Source organism: Musca autumnalis, unplaced genomic scaffold (genome assembly GCF_047663935.1).
Source record: "Musca autumnalis isolate F117 unplaced genomic scaffold, ASM4766393v1 scaffold_2, whole genome shotgun sequence".
In the NCBI taxonomy this organism is placed as follows: Eukaryota; Metazoa; Arthropoda; class Insecta; order Diptera; family Muscidae; genus Musca; species Musca autumnalis.
Window position 1 is genome coordinate 171,318,912 of NW_027411755.1, and position 12,955 is coordinate 171,331,866.

The window sequence follows — 12,955 nt, forward strand, 5'->3', positions numbered from 1 at the left end:
TCGTGTATAATTCTATACAAGATTGTGGATGATTTTATCCACAATAGTGGATACTTTAATTCACCATCGTGGATAATTTAATCCACCATCACGGAAATTTTTTTCACCATCGTGGATAATTCTATCCATCATTGTTGATAATTTTATCCACAATCGTGGATAATTTAAATCACCATCATGGATAATTTTATTCACAATTGCGGATAATTCTATCCACCATCGGACATTTTTTCCACTAACGTGGATAATTCTATCCACCATTGTGGATAATTTTATCCACAATCGGTGATAGTTCAATTCATCATCGTGGATAATTTAATCCACCACCGCAAATAGTTTTATTCACCATCGTTGATAATTCTATCCACCATTTCGGATTATTTTATTTACCATCGTGGATAATTTTATCGGCCATCGTGAATAATATTATCCACCATTGTGGATAATTTTATCCATTAATGGTGGATAATTTTATCCATTATTGTGGATAATTTTATCCACCATCGTGGACCTGTTTTCGACTATTGTGTATAATTTTATCCGCTATCGCCGAAAATATTTTCAAACATTGAGGATCATTTTATCTCCCATCGTGGAAAATTTAATCCACTATTGTGGATAATTTTATCCACCATTGTGAATAATTTTAGTGACTAAAGTGGATAATTCTATTGTGGTTTTTTTAACCGATGCGGATAATTTTATCCGCCATCTTTGATAATTTTATCCACCATTGTTGATAATTCTATCCACAATCGTGGATAATTCTATCCACCATTATTGACAATTTTATCCGCCATCGTGGATAATTATATACGCCATTGTGGATAATTTTATCCATCATCGTGAAAAAGTTTTCCACCATTGTAGATAATTTTATCCACCATCGTGGTTTCTGTTATTCGCCAACGTGGATTCATCATCGAGGACAATTACGTATACTCACCATTGTGGATATTTGTATCTACAATCGTGGATAGTTTCACTCACCACAGTGTATACTTTAATCCGCCATCGTGGATAGTTTTGCTCACCATCGTGCATTATTTTATTTACCATCATGGATAATTTCATCAACCATCGTGGATAATTTTATTCACCATCGTGGATAATTATACCCTCAGCATTTATGCTAACGAGGATATATGGGCAATATTATTGAAAATTTAACTTGGTTGAAGCCAAGGTTTACCCGTTTATAACTCGCGAGTAGTGGTTGTATATTGTATAATTTACATGCTTTTGGATAAAATGAAATGTTTTTAGACTTGGCAAAAAATATTGGCCTTCAAAGTTGATTTGCGTGGAAGCTGTGGATATATTTATGTTAAAAAATGGGTAAAAATGGGTTGAAGCCAACGTGTCTTTTTTTGTTTTCTCTCGATTTGTGATTAAACCGCACTTTTCACGTTTTTCCCGTTAAAGTAAAAGTAGAAGGCAACTAAATAAGGATCATCTCACTAGTGTATAACTTCTCAAAATTTGATCTGCGTCTACCATTAAATGATGCTGACATTTTGAAGCCAGATTTTAAGTGTTTTTTGAAATTTTCTTATAATTTCGTTCCGCAAACAGGTTTTTCAAAAAATCATTTATATGAATGAAGAACTCACGATTCTGATTTATTTGATATATGTGCCGTGAATGTAGCCTACACAGCTTCAGAGAAATCTGTATCCAAATACGAAAATTTTGTGCGAACAAATTTCTAAAAATCATATATTTCGGGTCTAATTTGTACAATTGGCATTCGATTTACTCGTGCATGATTGCAAATTTTGGATTTTTACGTTGCGGATCTAATAAATCATTATTCGTTAAAATCCATCTACTAAAACGCGAGATAGGAGAAATTCCAAGATAGGAAAATCACCTAATATTGTTTTTGAAAATATCGCGCATTTTATCGCGTATTCTGTCGGCCGCTTGCACTACTATGAAAAAACTAGTGCAGCATCTTCCTTTTTGCGGAAACAGAGATTTAAAAACTTCACTGATAAGGGAACTACATTCATTTTATCCCAAAAATAGTGTGTGATGCTGCATCCACGGTTCTTGACTGATTGCCTTGAAATAGGTATATATAGATGCAGATTTTCATGGTGACACTAAAACCGGATGCGGAACGAAATTGTATGAACTTTGCGCAAATTAGCGATGTTTTATAGGTTTTTTAATGCTAAGATGCAGCCGATGCTACATCTTAGCGTCCAAATTATATTTCGAAAAATATATACAAATTAAAAGATATGGTCTTGCTGTACATGAAAATCACATGCGGACAAAACGATTTTGATAATTACGCGATTTACACATATTTTAATAATGCATATAAGTTAAAGCGGTTTATTTGAACTCTATTTCCGTTTAAGAAGTCTAATGATTAATTTCATCAACCCGATAACTTTCCTCAATGGGAAACCTTCTATGTGAATGTAGATAAAGCAAAATCCGCCCACTTTCTTGGCAGTTTCAAGAAAAATAAAAGAAGTACTCCTATAGAATTTTTCCAATATTTTCAACTCTAGAATATTATACTATTATTATATTATACTATTATTCCAAACCAAAATTTGTTTTTTGTAACACAAATATGTGCTTATTTTGGCTATAATATCCTAACTACTATCCCGATAATTATAAGTTTGGTCTCATTTGATTCCCCGTGAAGTCTTTATTTAAAACTGTTACTTTTTTTGTTATTTTTGACGGGTAAAGGACCTACATTTTCAAAAAATTCGGATTACATTTAAAATTTTGTCAATTTTTTGTAAATTCCGCGAATGCTGAGAAACATTTTACAAATATTATGCAATCTACTTAATGACGTCACTTCGTGATAACTTTTTAGTGACAATTGTGCTCAATAAAATAATTAGCGTTTTTATAATAATTTTTTCTTAAAAGCAGAAGTAAAACCGCGATAACATTTGTCCGCAACAACCAAAAATTTGCTCGCGATCGGATTTGTACTGGGGAATTTTTTCTTAACCTATGTACCAAAAATCGTTAATGTAGCGCGAAAAGAAAAAATTCATTTTTTTGGAAATGGAATATGAAATAATTGGCAGTTTTGCCCATATACACTTTCATACGGGCAAAATGTGCCTCATCGAAATAATGGTTTTAGACCCCAAGTATGTTTGGACGAAATGTGTTTCAGACAATTTGGAGTCGATTGAGCAATGTCCGTCTGTCTGTCTGGCTGGAGCGCACGATAACTCTCAAACTGATGAACAGATTCGGTTAAAATTTTGGCTTTCGTAATATTTTACCAAAACTTAGTCTAAGTTCGAAGATGGGTTATATCGGTTCACTCCTTCCGGTACCTCCCCACAAAAGTTCGAAAATGTTCGGAAAATTTGTGCGCACGATTACTCTTGAAGGGGGTAACCGATTTGGTCCACACTTTGCCCATCGTAAAATGTGTGCCAGACTTAGATAATGTTTCAATATAGACTCAATCAGTTTAGGACCTGTTCTTGAATTGCTTCGTTTTTTGTTGTAGCAACTTGTATTCACTGCAGGTCCATACTTTCTGAGAAAATAGCCTGAAAGGTAAAAAAAACCCTGTGACGCCGTGTGTAGTTGTTGAAGCTCAAGGGAACTCTCGAAAAAATCTGTCGATTCGGTCTATAATTTGGCCTTCGTAATATTTTGTGAACATATATATTAAAAGTTTAAAGATAAGCCATTTCGGTCAACTCCTTTAGATACCTCCCCCACAAAAATTCAAAAATGTTCGGAAAAATTGTGTGCACTATAACTTTTGAAGGGAGTGACCGATTTGGTCCATACTTTACACCGTAATATATCTACTAGATATAGATCATGTCCGAATATGGACTGTATTTGTCCACTCCGTCGGGTACCTCCCACACAAAATTTCGGATAAATTCACTTTAATACCTGCTCTCGAATCACTTGGATTTTTGTTGAAGCAACTTGCATTCGCTGTTTCCATTACGGCGGTAAATGGAAACAGCCCGAAAAGTGTAAAAAAATCCCTATGGCACCATATGTAGTGGCTGGAGCGCATGGCAACTCTCGAAGCTTTGGGCTTTTATCCTAGTCCCCCTAAATACATACGTTTTTTCGAGGAAGTATTTTAATTCACACAGGCTGAGGGTATATCTCTGTCGGCCAGACCGACTAATACTATTTTACTTGTTTTATATAATCGTTAATAATTATTTCACCATTGTGGATATTTCTATCCACCATCGTGAATAATTCTTTCCAGTATCGTGGATAATTCTATCCACCATCATGGACATTTTTATTCACCGACGTAAATAATTTGATCCACCATCGTGGATAACTTATTTATTTTTATTCATCATTGTGGATCATTTTATCTATCATCCTAAATTATTTTATCCCCCAACGTGGATAATTCTATGCACTAACGGAAATAAGTTTATCCACTGTCAGCTTTTGGATCAGTATCTCAGTAAAATACTTTGTAGTGGTTATTCAACATCAACCTGAAGGAGTGAGCCGACAGTTAGGAATATAAATATGTCAAATTACTAAGTTATTGCTAACTTCCCTAACTAATTGCCTTTGAGAGTTAGCACGAGCTTCACCCAGAAAAACCGATAGACTGACGAAAGTAGCTAGATCGAATTGTTAGAAACGGATTTGGCCTTAGCATATGTTGGGTATAAAACGATTATTTTTGTGAGGCACATTTCTGATCGTGACAAAGCATGAGTATTCCATTTTCCTAAAATAGAAATTTCGGAACATTCTTGTCTAGTCTTGAGTCTAAATATTTTAACACTTAAAGATGTTTTCATTCAGACAATTAAATTTTGATCAACAGGAAGTAAAACATTGTTGAAAAACTTCTGAAGAAGCTTTTAGAAAACCTAGCAAATCGTCAACTTTCAACAATAATTTTTTTTTGGAATCCTCTTGTCCTCGATAGGCATACCTACATATGTACATGCTGCCGCTGCCACATGAGTGCATACCAAATTAGCCTGCTGGTCACTTGGCCTGCTGGTGAACATCGATTATTATAATCTTTAAAACATATTTCAAAATAATATCGATATCGATCATTACTATAAGCAAAATGTGTAACGATGTGGAATTTTATGGGTTTTATGTTGTTGTTCTGTTTTATCTCAAACTGATGCAGAGTAAAGTAACGAATGCAAAAACTGCAGAAAAAAGATGTTTAGCCTTTAAGCAAAATTAAATTCTTTCAGTGAAATGATTGTAATCAATAACAGCGGAAAAATAAGGGAGAATAACAAAAGCGGCAGCAAAATCATCATCATCCTCGTCATCATGGTCACAGCGATTGCTGTGGTAGTAGTCAATGATGCAGCTCATTTAAATATTACAACGTTGTTGCCTGAATTATGATTTTTTTTCTTTGTGCAGTACGATATCTTAGCTATATTTTGCATATTCGTAGTCCCCCCACCATTACAATATTTTAAAGCCTCCTTAATGGCTGGAACACTTGTTGCCAAAGATTATAATCAATAAGTTTGGTTTTCGTTTTTTTTTTTGTTCATAAAATATAACTATGTATGTAACTTACCCGTATCCATGGCGACCAGCGTCAATGTGTACTCCGATTTAGCCTCACGATCCAATGAACGCAGTACAGATATTTCTCCCGTTGAGGCATTTATGCGAAATAGATCTGTATCACCCTCCTTGAGGAAATAGCGTACCAGCGAATTAAATGGTGGGGTATCAGCATCATAGGCCTCTACACTAAGAACATAACCACCATTGGGTGGTACCACATTTTCCATAACATATGCCACATAGGGAGAGTCCAAAAATGTCGGCGGATTATCATTGATGTCGGTGATAACAATCACCATTTCGGCCAAGTCGTAACGATTTTCAAATAGATGTGTTAACTTTTGACGCCCCTTGTCATTTTCATAGGCCAAACCCAAATCTGCAGCAGAATCTTCGGCTTTAATGGACAACACATAACGTGATTTTCTTTCATAGTTGAGGTTTTTCGAAACTCGCACAATACCCGAATCTTCACTGATCATAAAATCACGATTATCATCACCAGCCACAATGGAATAACGTACCCGACCATTGGCACCATCATCTATATCCGTGGCCGATACTTGCAATACCATGGCACCAATACTGGCATTCTCTGCCACCGATGCGGTATATTGTTTTGGATCAAATATTGGAGGATTATCATTTTCATCCAATACACGAACAAACAGTTGGCTTTGTGTCGTTTTGGCTGGTTCTCCACGATCGCGAGCTGTTATATTCAACAGATATGATGTTTGTGTTTCACGATCTAATTTACCAGATACTCTCAGTAGACCATCTACTGAGCCTAAGGTGAAGGGCACTTTGTTCTCACCATAACCACCGCCACCACCATCTAGAGAATATTCAATGTAGCCATTTTTGCCTTCATCACGATCGACGGCCTTCACCACCATCACAACTGTGTTGAGTGGTATATTTTCCAAAATTTCGGTGTAATTGGAAGTGACAAAGATTGGAGCTTCATCGTTGACGTCTTTTAGGATAATGGTGACCTGGAAGAGAGTAATTTTTTTTTAAATTAGTATGCAATGGTAGACTGTAAGTTTGGGATAGGTATTGTAAAACATACTCCACGGTGCTCTTGAATCAAATTTAAATGGAAGGTGCTTACACCTGGGAAGTTTTTGAGAATTCTGAAACTACAATGTTCATAGATGAGAAAAATCAAAAAACAAAAAAAAAAAAATATCGCCGGAGCGCCTTTTAAATGAATCGCGATTCAAGTTGACATTTTTAGGGGTTGTTTAGGTTTTGCGATTTTGCTTAGAAACCACAAGACCTATCAAAATGGGAATAAAGAAAATGTTGTAGCTATCAAAATTCTCCACAAGATTGACTTTAGTGATATTTTCGGTCTCATTTTGATGGGACTTGCGATTTCTAAGCAAAATCGTGAAAACCTAAACAACCCCTAGAAATGTCAACTTGAAACGCGATTTATTTAAAAAGTGCTCCGGCGATTTTTTTGATTTTTCTCATCTATGAACATTGTAGTTTCAGAATCCGCAAAAACTTCCCAGGTGAAAGCACCTTCCATTTAAATTATATTCAAGAGCACCATGATGTGTAATCTTTATTAATAACAAGTAAAATATTGTCAGTCGGCTTTGCCGACAGATATATACCCTCAGCCAATGTGAGGAGAAACTTTCGAATGTATTTAAGGCCTCTTCAGAGTTTTGTGGCCCTTTTTGGACATTTGAACTTGCCGACACAAATGTGGATTAGGAATTAACTGCACTAAGACACAAATGTTGAACTTTTGAGGGGGAGGACCGATATGTGCCATTTTAGAAGTTAAACTAAATGTTGACAAAATTGGTTGACCCATTCAAGTGATATCGTCCTGTCATTTCAGTGATACTTTTAAATATTAGGGAGAAGTACCGGATGTTGTGACGAATCGGTTGAACAGTTCGAGAGTTATGGTGCTTTCCGATCGCCACATATGGTGACATAGGGGTTTTTAACACCTTTCGGGCTGTTTTCCCAAGAAATATGGAATTGCCCCTGAAAAAACTTTAGCCGTCGTAATGGAGGTAGCGATTGCAAATCGCTTCAACAAAAATCAAAGTGATCCGAGAGCAGATCCTAAAGTGAACTTATCCGAAATTTTTTGTGAGTGGTACCAGAAGGAGTAGACAAATATAGTCCATATTCGAACCTGGTAAATATATTAGGAAGTGTAAAGTATGGACCAAATCTGTCACTCCCATCAAGAGTTATCGTACGCACAATTTTTCCGAACATTTTTGAACTTTTGTGGGGGAGGTACCTGAAGGAGTGGACCGATGGCTTATCTTCGAATTTAAACTATGTTTGGACAAAATATTACGAAGGTAAATTTTTGGACCGAATCTGCAGATCCGTTCGAGAGTTATCTTGCGCTCCATCCTCTACACACGGTGTCATAGGGGCTCTTTGCAACTTTTAGGCTATTTTCTCAGGAAGTATGGACTTGCCCTTGATGAAACTTGTACCGTCGTATGGAGGACAATGAATACAAGTTGTTGCAATAAAAATCAAAGCGATTCGATAGCAGGCCCTAAACTGAACTTTTCCGAAATTTTGTGTGGGAGGTACCCGAAGGAGTGGACCGATTGAGTCCATATTGGAACCTCATCTAAGTCTGGTAGAAATTTCACGATGTGCAAAGTATGGACCAAGTCGATTATTCTCTTCAAAAGTTATAGTGCGCACAAATTTTCCGAACATTTACGAACTTTTGTGGGGGAGGTACCGGAAGGAGTGGACCGTTAGTACCCATCTTCGAACTTAAACTAAGTTTGGACAAAATATTGCGATAGCCAACTTTTGGACCAAATCGGATCATCCGTTCGAGAGTTATCGTGCGCACCAGCCAGACAGACGGACAGACAGACGGACAGACAGACAGACAGACAGACGGACGGACATTGCTAAATCGACTCCAAAATGTCTGAAACACATTTCGTCCAAACATACTTGGGGTCTAAAACCATTATTTCGATGAGGCACATTTTGCCCGTATGAAAGTGTATATACCCTCGTTAGCATAAATGCTGAGGGTATAAAAATCAAATGTCGTTCGTTTGTAAATGCATCAGTTGTGAACGGCTGGACCGATTTGGACTTTTTTTGAAATGGTCGTCATAACCCAACTAAGGTGTTTATGGAAAGAAATTTTTGACCACGCCCACTTTTTAAAATATGATATATCTACAAAATTACTGAACCGATTTTGAAATTTTCAGGGAATGTACAGGGATGGCCCTATGAAAATAGGCTGCATATTTTGTTCAAAAAATTTGGAAGATTCTAGATTCTAGGTACTTCGGTTGGACCTAAAAATCCGACCACGCATATTTTTTTAAATATCTTATATCTCCAATACTACCGAACCGATTTCCATGAAATTTGCAGCAAATGCTCAAGGTTTGCCGTTGTATTCTATATTTTACGAATTTAGAAGGAGGCGGGGTTCCTTCTCCATGCCTTTCTTTTAAACGCTATATGTATAATATATATAATTGTTCCACTAACATCCCATACGGGACAAGGGAGACTTCTCTCATATCAATGAGTGCACCCCGATTCATATTAGCTCAATGATATGGGACCTACTGTTTATCGCCGAGTCCGAACGGCGTGTCTTAAGACACCACTTTGTAGAGAAGTTTTTTTACATGGCTGAAATACTCAGGAAATGTCGCCAACATTACTGAGGGGTATTTTGCCACCGTTGAAAATTTTGAAAACTTATTATTTTATCGATTTCACCATTAATTTTGGAAGACAATAGGGTTGTGTCTCCAACTCAATGTACATTATTTTTTTCGGGAAGCAACTATTCTCTCGGAACAACTGTATTCATATTATCTTAATCAAAGAAGAAAGCAAAACACAAACATAGGATAGCCCCAACTCCCACATGTGACACTTAAGTTACCTTTACCTAAAAATTGCAACGATACCAACATTTCCCATTTATCTCCTAAATGTTCACATTTTGCCGTCAAAACAACAGCGGGCCGTTTTTAACCATACGAGCTGCAATATATCCCCGCTGTGCCTTCTCCAAGCACTTTTGTTCTATGTCGGGATAGAAAAGAACCACAGATCATGGTCATGGATCTCTTCCATTTGCTATGTGCGCATCCACACCATGTCAATTTCGGTGAGATGTAATTGATGTAGGGACAAGGAAGACTTCTCTCATACAATAAGTGAACGCCGATTCATATTGGCTCAATGATCCAATATGACATACTTTTAATCGCAGAGTCCGATTTTTATGGCTGAAATACTCAGGAAATATAAGCCAAAAATTGCACTGAGGGGATTTGCCAAAGTGAAAATTTTAAGGTTCTGATTAGGGATTGAAAAGCAGACCTACTGAAAGCAAGGCGGACGTGCTCACCACTGAACCACGTTGGCCTCCCTTGTTCTCTCGGGGATGTTTTGGGAAAATATGTACTTGTATCTAATGGATGTAGTGAATTGGAGTACTTCCGAGTCTGCTCTGGTCTTCGTCGCCTCCAGAACTACTGCGGTAGGAGTTATGTTGCTTGCAGCTTCAGAACATCTCCCATCGCGTCTCCAACTTTGTCGTAGGAATACGAGACACCCCCAACAGCAAAGTGCACCGTTCATGTAATTCAATTGCAACGGTCTCCGCAACAAAATCAGCGAAATAGTAGACTTTATGAGTCGAAAGAACATCATTGTCGCCGCGATCCCGGAAGCAAAACTTTTAACTTGCGACGTTGCGATGGATACAACGTTATGCAAAGGATCGTACAAAAAGCAGAGCAGTGTGACTTGCCTTCCGTATACACCAATCTGTCCATCATAGACATACATATCTCGTTTGAAGTTGACTCTAGTGGCCTATACATGGAATGTATGCGAGTAGCAGTTAAGTGTGTGTCTCCCACGGTAGTGTTGCTAAATGTATACATACCATCGATGAATGGCTGTGTCCTGCGTTAAATGTCTGATATTAGTTCGCTTATGGAAGGCAATAACCGCATGGTGTTCATAACGAGTTTTGACATTCCGGCCTAGGTAACAACCAGAGGGTTACAGCGCCGGTCGAACAAGTTGAATACTCCACATTTTGCACGTTGAACATAGACGTTCGTTCGACGATAAGAGGAGATTGCCACAGCTCACCAAAATCTCAATTGTGGCACCCGGTCTCATATATGATGCGTCCTGGCAATATTTCATTTCTCTTGGCTTAGCCCATCTTCCAATCATCATCTCCATTAACAGACCCTACGACTTCGTTACCTCTGACCTCCGTACTTTCCTAAAGTATGGAAAAACTGATTGGTAAGAGTTCAGAGAATTGACCAATTTCAGCTTCAGAGAGCTACGCATTCCCTCAGATGTTCCGCTCGCTACATACCTGCCGGTCGAATACCCGAAATTGTATTAAATTTCTCAGAAGAAATAACAGGTCTAGAAAAATGAGCGGAACTTACTCTTGAAATCAACAGGGTAGTATGCGAGCATAAGCGGCAAAAGTGCCTAGATGATCTGAAGCAAGGCAACATTGGTAGAGGATTAAGTAAATTGTGGACAGCCTGAGCAAGACGGATGATAGAACGGCTGTTACTATTAACGGCGCACAATGGTTCAGGAATCGATTTTCCAGGCCAAAAATCTACATTTTGTAATCATATTGAAACTAACCAAAAAATTAGTCAAAGTACTGGAAGGTGTGGGCGTGGTGTGCCCTTAAAGACGAACATTTTCCCCATTTTTGGGAAATACGTAATTTTTGAAAATTTCTAGAGAAAGAAGTTTTTATTTCTCGGAAACTATAAGAGATATTTTGTTCGTTGTTTTTTTGTAAGGTAAGTAGTATTGTGGTCTTTAGTAAATTACTGTAGCGTTTACACAACATGAGCTATTTTATTTTTCCTCAGGTACTAAATTTTATGAAATTCCAAATTTAGTGGACTAGAACTTTTGTGGAACAACATGGAACAATGTTCTGTTTGCACAGAAATATGCACGAGAGTCTCCTCTTTCAGCTCATATATAAATTTTTTTTTTTTCAATTTATTGAAATTAGATGGGAAAAAGGTGTGTTTTTCTATACCGTTTCCCATATGAATTACAGATTTTTGACATAAATTAACATTTTTTGAGTATATGAGTTTTAATACGAGTTATACAAGTTTTATGAAAACCCAAGGAGTATTTTTTAATTATTTAAAAATTGAATTTTTTCGATTTTAAAAACTGATTGTGTTATCCGTCTAACAAAAAAAGAATTATGAAAATATGTATCTCTATCCGTTCAAAAGTTACAAAATTTTGACCAGGAAAAAACGATTCTGAACCACTGTGCGGCGTGGGAGTGACTGATCCAAGAGGTGCGACTGTTATTTTAACCGGCAAATTATAGAGCACCACCAGAGTGATAGGGCGAATAATGGCTTTCTACTCCGTACATTAAAGCTCTCGGCCGAGGAGGTACCAGAACAATTTGCGACGAATGGTCTTGCAGATATCATCCGACTGAAGCTGAACATCCATGCCACCAAACCTTCTTGATATCGCCAACCTTGCCAATCTGTTTTAGTATAGAGAAAACACATACCTCCAAGCGTTGGACAATATAGCACTGTCATGGTGGCTCTTGATCGAGAACAAAGATAAGGGAAGTGAGGCAACTCCCCGAAATGTTGGATAATCTACTCATTGCGTGGACGCCAGTCGGTTGTCGAATTCAGAAATAAAAGGCCGGGCACTCGTTTAGTGAAATTAAAAGTTTCAAAAGGCTGTGTGATATCTCGGAACTGTAAAACCTCTACCTACATAGTGATCGTTTCCATATCCGCATAGCTGACTTCGTGCAGTTCTTCCACCTGTGGAATATGAAAATATCCGCCGCAAAATCTACTGTCATACCATTCGCGTGCTGGACGGCTGAATTGAGGCTCCCCCTGATGGTGATATTGGGTGTAACGGTCGATAACATGTTTAAGCCGTCCGCGCAAGCCTCTGCTATTTGCAACAAAATCAGAAGTAGGAAAAAGGACCTCAAGTCGCTGTTCGGCAGCACTTCCGGTGCTAACGAAGAAATCTTGTTGACCTCTTTCAAAGAAATAAGCTGATCTGCGATAAGCTGTGCTGCGCCATTGTGGTATGCAAATGTTAATGCTGCGCCGCGGGAAAATATTCAAACCTGCCAGAATGCCCTTAGGACTGCAACAGGTTGCCTCCGCAAGATACCAGTGGACCATCTTCATGAGGAAACTAAGATTTAACCTAGATCATGCAGTTGCACAGGTAGTTCATAGGTAGGTATAGCAGCAGAAGAACGCCACTTGCCAAGTCTAACAAGAGTGGTTTTAGCCCAATTAAGATCCAAATGACATGAACTGTGTGTAGAATGGGA

At 37.7% G+C, this 12,955-nt stretch overlaps 1 protein-coding gene across 1 annotated transcript in view; it reads right to left on the reverse strand.

Annotated features, from left to right (window-relative positions):
- Positions 1-12,955, reverse strand: part of LOC141394849 (cadherin-related tumor suppressor-like) — an 869,985-nt gene that overhangs the window by 75,562 nt on the left and 781,468 nt on the right. The window contains exon 8 of the mRNA XM_073969866.1: positions 5,561-6,551. Within this exon, the coding sequence (XP_073825967.1) occupies positions 5,561-6,551 (991 nt within the window). The remainder of the gene's footprint in view (positions 1-5,560; positions 6,552-12,955) is intronic.